At 51.2% G+C, this 13,817-nt stretch overlaps 1 protein-coding gene across 7 annotated transcripts in view; it reads right to left on the bottom strand.

Moving 5' to 3' along the window:
• Positions 1-4,943: 4,943 nt before the first annotated feature.
• The window catches only part of ARHGAP22 (Rho GTPase activating protein 22), a 177,753-nt gene continuing 168,879 nt past the window's right edge, over positions 4,944-13,817 (bottom strand). For all 7 annotated transcript variants that reach the window (XM_025284900.3, XM_044942400.2, XM_025284894.3 and 4 more), the window contains 2 exons: positions 11,704-12,607; positions 4,944-5,486 (listed from right to left, as the gene is read on the bottom strand). In XM_025284900.3, the coding sequence (XP_025140685.3) occupies positions 5,258-5,486; positions 11,704-12,607 (1,133 nt within the window). In that variant the 3' untranslated portion in view covers positions 4,944-5,257. The remainder of the gene's footprint in view (positions 5,487-11,703; positions 12,608-13,817) is intronic.

Genomic DNA, 13,817 nt, shown 5'->3' on the forward strand with positions numbered 1-13,817 from the left:
AGAGGGCATCCTGCATGCTTATCTTCTACTGCTGCTTCACCCGGAATCCCCTGGATGGAAAAGCCTGTTTACAATGATTGGGAAGTAGGCATTCAATGAATGTTGGTCTGGATAAGTGATTGACAGGGGACCTGTCTTCCTACTGTTGCTCTCCTCTGGAATTCAGTATCCACTGCTTTCGAGATCTGGCATAAGGACACTGCATATAGCACTAGGAAATCGCTGTAGTGATGTGAGCCTGTGCTCTGACAGCAGACACCTGAAGTTGAATCCGGGCTTCACGCTGGTTGCCTCGCCTACTGCAAGTTGTGTAAACTCTTTATGGCTCTGTTTTCTCAGAAGGAGTCAGAGAGACAAGGTGGTTTTGATATGGTCCCTCTCTTCATTATCAGCTGCCTTGAAGAACTAAGTACCAAATCCTGCACCAGGAGCAGTAACGAATGGGATACAGGGTGCAGCAAAGAATGAGGTAGGTCATGCTCCAGGGTGTTACTAAGAAGAAGATACTGGGAAGATACCAGGAGACCCCTGAAGGAGGCCAGAAAGGGATGGGGAAGGGAGGAGGGGCAGACCAGGCCGCTGAAGTGGTTACCATGCCCCCTCACTGCCGAACATCCTGCCAGGACTCAGTCGCTGCTAAGTATAGCGGTGATTCCCAAAGGTAGTTGCACAGAACACTAGTTGTGTTGAGTTAGTAGCAGTATTTGTGGCTATAGTAGTAAGCATATAGAGTAAGCATAGAGCTTACTCTATGCCGGGCATTAAGTGCTGTGACTGTATGAGCTCAGAGTTTTTATAACAACTTTATGAGGTAAGAACTGTTACTCTCCCCTCTTAGGTGATCACACTGAGGCACAGGGCTGCTGAGCAAGATGCTCAGAGCTACACAGCCATGTGGTGGGGCCAGGATCTGAATGTGGATAGTCTGCCTCCCGTTTTCACTCTGTGACCGCTGTGCGCTGCTGCCTAAGAAGTCTTATGTGAATAAAGGGTTTCGTGTTCAAATAAATTTGGGGGCTGTTAGTTAAAGGTAAGCATGCTTGTCATTTTTCGAAACTTCTCAGACTCCGGTATGCATTTCCATAAACCTGCCTCAACCATGGCCCTGTCTCCCTGCCTCTTCTCTTAGAACCCAGCCCTCCCACTTTTCCTGGTCTTGTTTCTTTTTTTCAGAATCACCTCCTCGTTATGACACGCTCTTATTCCTCACCAGTCTTTCCCTCTGCTGGATCACTCTTGGCAGCACACAAGTGTGCTCTAGTAATCGCCTGTAAAAGCTCTCCTTTGCCCCCTCCACTTTGCCACCCTGTCTCTGCTTCTTGTCAGATCTGCACTTCTGGAAAGACTGGCCAGGGCACAGGGTCTGCTCTGCACCTCTCATGCCGTCTTCCGTCGTTGCCTGCTGGCTTCTGGCCTGACGCTGTGCTCCACTTGGCCTGGACCACACCGATAGTTCCCTGACTAGTTTCCCTGCTGCTCCCCCTCTGTGGGTAAATTCAGCCACTGTCCACCAGGGGCCAAAATAGCCTGCCTTGTTGAATGCAAGCCAATTCATGTCCGTTTATTTAAAGCCCTTAAATGCTTTCCAGTATCCCTTCAAATAAAAGTAACTCTACTGTAAGCAACAGGGATCTACAGGATCTGGTCCCTGCCTGGCTCTGGCCCCGTCCACCTCCCCCCCGTGCCAGCGAGGGCACTGGCACTCATGCAGACTTCTGCCTGGATCTGTCTAACTGAATCACCGCCCCTTCCTGTCCTTCAGTCTTGGTTCCCTCACACAGTCGGGGTCTCATCTGTCCGAGCTCCCAGCTGAGTAGACATGGCAGCTGTCCCACACCACTGCCGCTGCCCCTCTCGCGGTCCCTTCGCGATGGGCCTGGGTAAGGGTCCTGGGAGGACTCTCCAGGGGGGTGGGGCCCTGCCCAGGATATTGTTACTGACTCCATTTATCGCCCACAGATTGGAGCCTGGTTACCTGGACTCTATTCTAAAGTCCTTTTACTGTGGGGCGTGAACACAGTTCACACCTGGTCCATTATTCTACCAGCCAGGTAAAACAAGGAATACCTCTTCCTCTGTTTTTGTCTTTGCCTCTGTCTCTTTCATATACACACAGTCTTAACATTGTATTCTAACATGGGGCATTTACCAGTCTTTTAAAAAGTAAGCCAACTCATTTTTTTTTCAGTGTAAAACTTAAAATTTCCAGTTTTTTCTTTAGAGTAAAACACAAATTTTAAAACAATTAAAAAAAATTTAGGAGTAGTTTGAGAGCAGAATCCTAGATTTTTTTTCTTTTTTTTTTTTTTTTACCAATTTTCCACTATTGTTTGTTTGATTCATTGATAATTTGGCAGTTTTTTCTTAGTAAGTTGTGGTTACTGAATCTTTCTAAAGCATTCATGTAGGTTTTCAAAAAATTGATTCCCTATCTTTTCACATTTATAATTCATTGATTTACTTAATATTATTATTTTCAAATTTAAGAATTTATTATTAATCCCTTAATCTCTAACTTTGATTACAGAGTTTAGTGGCAGGCTTCAAGAGGTCTTGGAAAGCTAAATTTTTTGTATATGTGGTTATTTTTCTTCTTCATTGGGTCTATAGCTTTCATCAGATTCTCAAATTTATTTGTTTAATTGAAGTATATAGTTGACTTATAGTGTTACGTTACTTGCTGCTGTACAGCAGAGTGGTTCCATATTCTTTTTCATTATGGCTTCTCATAGGATATTGAATATAGTTCTCTGTGTTATACACTAGAACATTGTTGTTTATCTATGTTATATGTAAAAGCTCATATCTGCTAATGCAACCTCTCGCTGCATTGCTCCCCCAATCCCCTCCCTCCTCAACTACCAGTCTGTTCTGTGATTCTTTGTTTCATAGATAAGAGGTTCACTTGTCATACGTTAGATCCCACCAAGTGGATATCACTAAGTGGTATCATATGATACTTGTCTTTGTCTTTCTGACTTCACTTGGTGTGATATCTCTAGTTGCATCAGTGTATTTCATATTAAATGATGTCATTACAATAATAGGAATAACTTGAATCCCCAGGTTCGGGAACGGGTTCTATGAAACTGGGGAGAGCGTGGTGGGTGGGACAGGGTACTGGGCCAGAGCCCCTCAGTCTCAGTGTGATTTGCAGGCAGAGGTCAGTCTGTTTACAAACAAAATGGAGAGTGCTAAGTAAATGGAAATTGGAGGGCAGAATATCTACTGAGTACTGCCTAATTTTCAGAGAAAAATTGAATTTGCAGGTCTCAAGCCAGCAGGTGGCAGTGCGGCTCACAAGCTGGTTTGGGGCAAGCACTTGACCAAAAGCTGAGCCTTTGCCACGACTAATGGCTGAGAAGACAGACAGCGTCCCTGTCATCACGTGGAGTCCCTTTGGTCATTTCTGCTCCTTTCATAGCCTGGCAGCATTTCTTCTCTAGGTCAAAGTTAGCAGAACTGAGGACCATAAAATATACTGGTGTTCTCAGCTCTCCCTTCCTGGCCTCAGTTTCACTACTGAATAGGGAGCATGTGGTTAATCCTATGCTACTGAGTTGTTGCGAGCAGTCAGTCACATCATACTACTTTCTTTCTCCTTGAACCGGAGGAGGAGGGCAGTACTTTACCCCAGGGGAAGCTGGTCACCCACACCTCTAGGATAGCGATGGGCCTGGGAGCAGGTGCGGGTACTGTTGTCCACTGGCCCCACCCCTCAGAGCTCCCCAAGAGAATCCTGGCCGCTGATGCTGCTGGGGGCCCTCGGCAGGCACCTCTCCTCTTGGCTGGCGAGGCCACCAGTGACCTGGCTGAGGGCCAGTCATCAGCCTCCTCACTACGCTGGAGTTACTAGTCCGCCTGGGCCTGTGGGCTTGCACCTTAACGATGGAGAGCCAGCACGTCTGGGAGCACCAGCACCCTGGCATTTGGAGCATTGCTGTGATAGTTTATACCTGAGTCCAGGTAGATGGGTAGCTGGCCTGAGTGATTTCTCCAGAGGTGGTAGTCAGAAATCGGGGCACTTTGGTGACCCCACTCCCTGCAAAACCACTGCACTTGGCTGCTGAGGATAGAGAGGGAAGGGTGCCGTGAGCAGGAGCAGATGAAGGGAATGGCGCTGGCACTGCCTGCTCTCCAGGCACCAGTCCCCTCTGCTCAGAGGCGGCTGCTTTGCTGCCACTGAGGGTCCGTCCTGAGGAACTCTGGCCCAGGCCTGGGCTGAGTGCGGTGGCAGCCAGGGAAAGGCTTGAAGGAACTGCCCCCATGGAGCCTTGAGGATGAACCAGAGTTAAGCAGGCAGGGAAGGGAGAGGGATTGGCATCAGCTCGAGGGGAATCTGCAAAGGGGGTGGGCACAGCTGAGGTGTGCCCGTCACTTGGGCTCACCTCTCCATTACGGAGTCATGCCTCGTCACCCCGCACATAACGGGCTCACCTCTCCATTATGGAGCCATGCCTCGTCACCCTGCACATAACGGGCTCACCTCTCCATTACAGAGCCGTGCCTTCACTCTGCACATACCCGGGGAAGCAGAAGCAGGGAGTGCAGCACCCTTGCTGAACTCTGACTCACGGGCTCTGGCTCTGCATCTGAGCCGGGGCCACGCAAAGGACAGCAGGTTACAGTAGAAGGCTGGAGAGAGATTCCAGACAGACACCAGCTGCAGAGGCCCAGGCGGCAGGAGGAGGAGCAAGCAGTGAGGAAAACCATCCTGCCTTGAGCGCAGGAGATCGAGCCAGGAGCACACAGATGTGCCTGAGTCAGCCTCAGTGACCATAGTAACGCTGGGTGCTCTGAGAGCTCTGTCACCCACTTCTCAAGGCTCCTCCATGCCATCCCACCCCTGGGACACCTGGAAGACTTCCAACCCTGTGAGAAGTGAAAGAGGTCACTCGGTACCCTCCCTCTGCACAACCATAAAGGAGTCAGGCACCCAGGCATCATGCTTGGAGAGCACATTTAATAAAGAATGCAGAAAAGTCCTGGTGGGCCACTCACATCCCAAGTGCCGTCTATTCTGGCAGTCATGGGACTGCCGCTCTGATGCCTGCCACGCCGCGCATGGTCAGAGCAGCCTCCAGATCCCGGGTGGGGCTCGGGCTCCTGACGGGTGTCAGGACTGCTCTCTCCAGCCCGTGCCGGATCTGCTGGCACCACTGAGGCCCAGGTCCAGCTGCAAAGGCTCTGGCTCCTCTTGAGGCTGTGGAGGGCCGGGAGGGCAAGCACGCAGCAGAAACAAACTCTGCTGATTCCTTTACTTCAGTGCTCTGGCACCTTTTGCCCCAACAGTCAAGCTTCCCAGGGTTGAAAAAAACTCTTCCATTTCTCTCTGCAGCAGCTGGTTCCTCTTTTCTGCATCTTCCCGTGCCCGCTCCGAGTTCCTCAGCTTTATTTCCAGCATTGTGTACTTTTTCTTTTCTTGGTCTAGTTCTTCTTCTAGCCGTGACATTCGTTTCCTCAGGTCGGCACTACCTTCTTCGAGTCTTAAAAAATGAAAGAAGAAAGACACCGTTTTAGACTTGGGCTGAGGTTTGTAAGCTCCGTTGTCGGCAGACACTTGATGGGGTAAAGTAGCTGTTCAGACCTGATACCCAAGGATGCTGCGGATTCAGACCCGGTGCCAGGTGAGGCTTCACAGATCACATTTCCTCACAAGACTCTGGGGCTTCACCCCCCAAAGATCCTCGTCTTGGCTTCTGGCACTCAAGGTCAGGGCCCCTGCCTGAGTTCTCACTCAAAAAGAAGACCACTTACCCTCCCGCCTGGCTACCTGGTATAGTGAGGGCTGGACCACCCGCTGGCAGAGAACAGGACTGAGCCCTACGCCAAGAGGGAAGCAGGAAACCGTCCCCTGGTTTGCTCCTCTGCAAGACCACCGAGCTCCATCCAGACACGGCGACTCACAGGAAACCCCACTCGGGTTGCCACTTCATCTTCCACTCCCTGTCGGCCTTCATACCCCAGCCCAAATGTCTCACCCTCTGGTAAGCTGCTCTTGATCCTCCCCAGCATGTCAGACGCTGCTCCTTTTTGCTACCACGGAGTGCACCACAGGCCTTTCATCTTTTCAGCCAGATGACCCACTCCTCTGAGGCCTCAGGGACGGGCTGTGCCTGGCTCTGGGAACTGACCTGACTACAAGACGTAAAGTGGGCAGGACACAAACCGCACTGAGCCCTGAAAACGCAGGGCTGACCTTCCACCGTGCACCGCAGCTACGATGGGCCAAGGAGACCCACGGCATGTCCCCTGGCACATGACGCGCGCGGAGCAAACGCCCCTTCCTCCCACCCCCGCGAGGCCTGGGCCCTCACCCGTAACTACTGAAGACAGAGCATGCAGAAGCGCTAAAATCCGGAACAAGACGGGGAGGCCCACTCATTACTGTTATTCAATATAGTATTGGAAGTCCTAGACCCGTGAGTCAGCCAAGAGGCATAAATAAAAGGTATTCAGATTGGTAGGAAGAGGTGAAGCCGTCATAGATGCAGACGACATACACTGCATGCAGAACACCCACACGACGGCACACGGAAACCAGTAACTGATAAACGGATTCAGCACAGCAGCAACGGCAGATTGCCCGAAGGAAATTGGTTGCATTTCTTTACACTGACAATGAAACAGTCCCTTTAAAACTGCATCAAAAGAACAAGAAACAGACAGAAAACAGGAATAAACTCACCAAGGCAGTGAAAGACTTACGTGCTGAGAGCTACAAAACATTAATAACGGAAGTTGAAACATGATCCCATCTCTGGGACTGGAAGAATATTGTTAAAATAGCCATGCTACTCAATCTACAGGTCTAATGCAATCCCTATCAAATTACCCATGACATTTTTCACAGAACAAATAAAATTTATAGGGAACTGTAAAAGATCCAAAATTGTGAAAGCAATCCTAAGGAAAAAGAACAAAGCAGGACTCGAGACAATACTACAAAGCTACAGTAATCAAAATAGCATGGTATTGGCACAACAACAGATATATGGATCAATGGAACAGAATAGAGAGCCCAGAAATAAACCCACACACCTATGGTCAACTAATCTTTGAAAAAGGCGGCAAGATATGCAATAGGGAAAAGACAGTCTCTTCAGCATGTGGTTTTGGGAAAGTTGGAAGCTGTGTGCAAATCAACAAAGTTAGAACATACCTTCACACGATACAGAAAAATAAACTCAAAATGGCTAAAAGACCTAAATAATAAGACATGACACCATAAAACTCCTAGAAGAGAACACAGGCAAAACATTCTCTGACACTGTGCCTATGTTTTCTTGGATCAGTCTCCCAAGGCAACAGAAATAAAAGCAAAAATAAACAAATGGAAGCTAATCAAACTTAGAGCAAAGGAAACCGTAAATGAAAAGAGACTGAAGACTGGGAGACAATATTTGCAAATGATGTGGCCAACAAAGGATTAATTTCCAAAACATACTAACAGCTCATTTGATAACAAAAAAACAACTTAATTGAAAAACGGGCAGAAGACCTAAACAAACATTATCCAAAGATGAGGTAGAAAGTGAAAGTCACTCAGTCATCTCCAACTCTTTGTGACCCCACAGACTATACAGTCCATGGAATTCTCCAGGCCAGAATATTGGAGTGGGTAGCCTTTCCCTTCTCCAGCAGATCTTCCCGACCCAGGAATCCAACCAGGGTCTCCTGCATTGAAGGCGGATTCTTTACCAATTGAGCTATCAGGGAAGCCCAAAGATGAGGTAACAGGTGGCCAATAGACACGTGAAAAGATGCTGATATCACTAATCCTTAGAGAAATGCAAATCAAAACTACAATGAAGTATCACCTCACGTCAGTCAGAATGGCCACCGTTAAACAGTCTACAGATAATAAATGCTGAGGATGTGGAGAAAAGGGAACCCTCTTACACTATTTGTGGGAATGTAAGTTGGTATAGCCACTAAGGAAAACAGTATGGAGGTTCCTCAAAAAACTAAAAATAGGAATTCCCTGGCTGTACAGTGGTTAGGGGGGCTTCTCAGGTGGCACAGGGGTAAAGAATTAAGAAGATGCAAGAGACACAGTCTCCATCCCTGGGTTGGGAAGATCCCCCTGGAGTGCAAAATGGCAACCTACTCTAGTATTCTTGCCTGAAAAGTTCTGTGGACAGAGGAGCCTGGCAGGTTACAGTCCATGGGGTCACAAAGAGTTGGACACGACCAATGTGTGTGTGCGTGCACGCATATGCCCGCACACACACACACCAGTGGTTAGGATTCTGCGCTTTCACCACCAAGGGCCTGGGTTCAATCCCTGGTCAGGGAACTAAGATCTCATAAGCCATGTGGCATGGTCAAAAGTAAAAAAAAAAAAAAAAAAAATTGAAAACATACAAAAAAATAGAGTTGCCATATGATCCAGCAGTCCCACTCCTGGGCATATACCCGAACAAAACTCTTAATTCAAAAGCACACATGCACCCCTGTGTTCATAGCAGCACTATTTTACAATAGCCGAACATGGAAATAACCTGAATGTCCATCAACAGATGAATGCATAAAGAAGTGTGGTGTGTGTGTGTGTATACACACACACACAGTGTAATACTACTCAGCCATAAAAAAACAGCCGGTGCCGTTTGCAGCAGCATGGATGCATTGAGAGGTTATCGTGCTACGTGAGGGAGGCCAGAAAGAGAGAGACAAGTACCATGTGTTGGATCTAAAATGTGACACAGATGAGCTCATCTGTGAAATACTCACAGACATAGAGAACAGACTTGTAGTTGCCAAGGGCGAGGTGAGGGGTGGGGGAGGGAGGTAATGCGGTGGGAGAGGGAGGGATTCAGAGTTCAGGGTTAGCAGATGCAAACTATTTATGTGTGTGTGTGTGTGTGTGTATGTGTATACATATATATATATATATGGATGGATAAACAACAAGGTCCTTTTTATAGTACAGGGAACTATATTTAGTATCCTGGGATAAGCCATAATGGAAAAGAATATATTATGTATAATAATATGTATATTAATATGTATGTAATAATGTATAATAATATGTATATTAAAACTGCATCACTTGGTAGAAATTAACAATGCTGTAAATAAATCACCTATACTTCAATTAAAAAAAAAAACACGGAGAAGGGAAAAAGCCTCCCCTTACCCTAACCTCCCATCTCAGGGGGGACACAGTGTCAGAAGACCACCCCCAAAGTGGGGGCAGCAGGTCCCCCATGAGCCTGTCCATTGCTTCTCCTCCCCTCTGGGCTCCTCCTGCACAGATCCCCCCTAGTGCTCTGGAGAACGCCCTGGGCCACCCCTCTTCCTTCCATGCCACTCCTAAAGGGATTGTGTCCAGCCTCAGGCTCCAAGCACCACAGGAGTGGTGAGTGAGTGACAGGTTGAGTGACAACCCTCAATCTTTGTCTCCCTCAAGTCCACTCAGAAACTTCATAAGCATCTACAGCTTAACAGACCCACAGCTCCGGCTCCTGCGAGTTCCTACCCTCCTTTCCCAAGTCACCCTCCTACAGCCCCAGTCTCTTCACTTGAGACCACCTTCTTCCAAAACAAAAATGGTGTCCCTCAAGTCAGCTATTTTTCTCATCCCACATGTTCTGAATCTGGCCACTTGCCCACCTCAACTGCTGCCTCTGGGGTCCATGCCGCCCACAGGCCTGGCCTGGATCTCCGTGGCCCCCTAACTGGTCTTTGCCTGGATCTCCGTGGCCCCCTAACTGGTCTTTGCCTGGATCTCCGTGGCCCCCTAACTGGTCTTTGCCTGGATCTCCGTGGCCCCCTAACTGGGCTTTGCCTGGATCTCCGTGGCCCCTAACTGGGCTTTGTCTGCCTTGTCAAGCGCTCCTGCACACAGCAGCCAGCGCACCTCATCAGTGATGGCAGTCCTCTAGGCCTGCCAGCAGCTTCACATCTCCCTGCGAATAAAATCAAGGCATCACTCCTGGTAAAAGGCCTCACCCCCTACCCCACCCCTACTACCGCACACTTTCAGAGCCTGCCTGGACACTCAGCGAATGCACAGTGGGTCAAGGATTGAACCCAGAGCCCACCAGACAACAAGACTGCATTTCCCCTGAGAACCCCAGCCCCTGAGAAGGTGAAAGCTTGAGTCACCTCCACAAACAGCCAAGGAGGTGACAGGTTGATTCTGACCCCCTCTGAGGCTGCCCTCAGACAGCATCCGCCAGTAACACGCCTGGTGTGCTCTGTAAGCTCAGCTTCGGCAGCCCTCGCCGTCCAGCGAATCTGCGGGAGTCCCTGCTGCTCTCTCTGCCTGCTGTGTCCCACCCTGTGCTTACCCTGGGGGTTTTCTCCACAATTTTACACCCTGGGTGTTACTCATGCGGTGTCCTTTCTCATCCTTATTCAGCTCAGTCCTATTGGTCTTGGCTCCTATTGAGCCAAGTCCTAGCTCAGATATCACTTGCTGTGACCCACCTACCCCTGATCTCCCCCATGGCAGTGGCCACTGCCCTCATAGCCCCTTTGCTGCCATCTTCCCACCATGGACACAGAGCCGGCACACACCTGACACTCCCCAGGTACCCAGGAGACAGCTGCCAGCAGGACGAGAGGTCAAATGCTGCCATTCCAGCTCCCTGTGGGAATCCCATGCTCAGAAACAGAAGCCTCCACTGTTTGATGGAAAAAGGAAGCACTCAGAGCCCACTGAAGCCTTCTGCTAGTGGGTGGGACATGGGTTCATAGGTCAGTCAGCTGATGCAAGGCCTGGGGCGAAAGGAGCTAAAGGGTCTGAGATGTTGATGCTCACTATCTAGTGTAGGCTCTGTGTGTGTGCTAAGTCACTTCAGTTGTGTCTGACTCTGCAACCCTATGGACTGTAGCCCACCAGGCTCCTCTGTCCATTGGCTTCTCCAGGCAAGAATACTGGAGTGGGTTGCCATGCCCTGCTCCAGGGGATCTTCCGGAGCCAGGGATCCAGCCCGAGGCTCTTACGTCTGTCTCCTGCACTGGCAGGCAGATTCTTCACTATTAGTGCCACCTGGGAAGACCCGTAGGCTCTGCTGGTGACTATAACGAGGGGAAAGCCCTCTGCACACAGGGGCTGAGAGGATGGAACCAGGGCCCATCAGTGAGCAAGCCTGCAAGCCTTAAAGGGTGGCACGGGGCGTCTTCTGTGACCCAGTAGAAGGGAGGGCTTGGCTCAGCAAGGTCAGCTCCCTCTTCAGAGGAAATTGGATTTCCATCCAGATGTCCTCACTCTACATCAGGCCCAACCATGGTCGGTCAGCCAGCCAGGCTGGCCTGGGGCCTGCAGTGCAGAGGCCCTGCCCCATTCCCAGTTCCTGAACATACTAGGGGGCCTGCCTCCTCCCTGAGGGCCACATAGGGACCTCCACTCTGAAGCTCTCCATCAAAGTACTCTGAGCAGCTCAGGCTGAGATTCTGACTCGCTCCTTTATTCAGCTGGCCTCTTGGAGTCCTGGCTGCATGCTAGGCCCTCAGCTCCCAAGCTTTCCCAGACAGAGGACCCCCATCCCTCCATTCCTGGCCCTGTCCTAGGGAACCTTCTCCCAGAAAGGCAGCTTCCTGGGGGCTGGCTGCTCTGGGCCCTGCCTCCAGGAGCTATCTTTCCAAGCCAGAGGCTAATTGCCCAGGACCGGTGTCCAGTGAGCTGCTGGCTGCAAGGTCTCTGCCCAGCCTGGGAGTGCCAGTCTTGCACTCGCCCAACAGGCTTTTTACCTTTTCACGCTCGTCTCATACTCAGTCCTCTGCCGGCACAGCTCTGCTCTGAGCTCTGTGACCAGGCCCTGGAGAACCTCGGTTCGGCGGGCGTGGTCCTGAGCAGGGCTGCCTGGGTCACTGGGCTCGCTGCTGCTGACGCAGGCGCCCACTCCATCCAGGCCATGGTCCTGATCCAGCGATCTGCGCTCTTCGCTGCTGCTGAGGACAGGGGAGGGCTCGAGGGCCCCCTCGACGTGCAGGGAGCTGCAGGCGGAGGAGCCGCTGGCCCGGCACGCTGTGCAGCTGCTGACCGAGCCCCTAGCCGAGGCCTCACAGGAGGAGACCCCCGACCATGGCAGGCTGGCCACACTGGGTGTGCTGGGAAAGGAGCTCTGCGGGGGCACATTGTCATAGGTGGAGAGTCTCTGCTCGGAGCCCGAGTCCTTGAGCCGGTCTCCTGATGAGGCCCGGCGGTGGCCTCGCAGGGAGGACAGCCCATTCATGAGCCAGTTCCCTCCAGAGGAGAGGATGGGGACCTCCAGGGATGAGGTGCCCACCTTCGGACTCCCTGACCGGGACCCTGACTGCCGGAAGGAAGACCTCCAGTTGGGCAGAGTCTGCACCTTCTTCCCAGGGCTGGTGGCAGCAGGGCTGCATCGGCTCCCCAGGCCCGTGGGAGAGGTTCTAGAGAGTGCTGCCACGGCAGCCCCATCCAGAGAAGAGGTCCTGTGCGAGGGCAGGCAGGGGGCGCTGGGACTGCCGGGCTCTGCCTGGTCGTCCCTGGTGACCTCCTCGGAGCCCCATCCCACGGTGCACGGTGGGCCCCCGCGTGGGGAGGCTGGCCCCTCCGTGGTCCTCGAAGTGAAGAGCTGGCTGTGTTTGCGGATCAGGATGGTCATCAGGTGCTGGACCAGAGAAGTGCCTGCCAAGAAGGAATAAGAAAAGGCTGACTGTGAATGCCTCCAGTCCAGTTTCTCCAGACCAGTCAGCAAGCTGCAGCTCGGACCCAGGGCACCCATCTCTGCCAGTAGCCTCAAACCAGGCCACTCCTTAAGTGTGGACTCAACAAGAGCTCGCCATCTTCTGCTCCAAAGGTAAGGATGGCCACCACACTTTCCAAATTCAGACAGGGACAGAAGGACCATACCCAAAACCCCCCTCCTCCAATGTGGGGTCTGGAGCACAGAAAGGCACTCAGCCTTCACACCCATTCCAACCAGCTGGCAGAGTGGGGAGCAGACACAGTGCTGGTTGAGGTTGTGGGCTGAGCCGAGGGCAGGCTGGAGCTGGAGACCAGGACCTAGATGCCAGGGCCCTCCTGGCTGCCCCATCTGCTGCCCACAATGGCCATGCCTGACTGTCCACTCTGGGGGCACAGGGCTCTGGGACACAGAATTGAGATGTCTTATGGGTGCATGTGGGCACACAGACCCAGCTTCATACACATACACAACCTCATACAGAGTCACACACACATACAACCTCATACACAACCCCATACACACACATGTAAAACCCCAGACACAACCCCATGCTGCTGCTGCTAAGTCACTTCAGTCGTGTCCAACTCTGTGTGACCCCATAGATGGCAGCCCACCAGGCCCCGCCGTCCCTGGGATTCTCCAGGCAAGAACACTGGAGTGGGTTGCCATTTCCTTCTCCAATGTATGAAAGTGAAAAGTGAAAGTGAAGTCGCTCAGTCGTGTCCGACTCTTAGCGACCCCATGGACTGCAGCCCACCAGGCTCCTCTGTCCATGGGGTTTTCCAGGCAAGAGTACTGGAGTGGCGTCCCATTCCTTCTCCACACAACCCCATACACACACATATAAAACCCCAGACACAGAGTCACACACACAACCCCATACACAGTTACACACATACACAACCCCATACACAGTCACACATATACACAACCCCATACAGAGTCACTCACACACAACCTCATACACAAAGTCACACATGTACACGACCCCATACATAGTCACACACATACACAACCCCATACACAGAGTCACACACACACACAACCTCATACACAATCTTATACACACACATATAAAACCCCAGACACATAGTCACACATATACCCATACAGTCACACATACACAACCCCATATTCACACACATACAC

This window comes from Bubalus bubalis, chromosome 4, assembly GCF_019923935.1.
Source record: "Bubalus bubalis isolate 160015118507 breed Murrah chromosome 4, NDDB_SH_1, whole genome shotgun sequence".
In the NCBI taxonomy this organism is placed as follows: domain Eukaryota; kingdom Metazoa; phylum Chordata; class Mammalia; order Artiodactyla; family Bovidae; genus Bubalus; species Bubalus bubalis.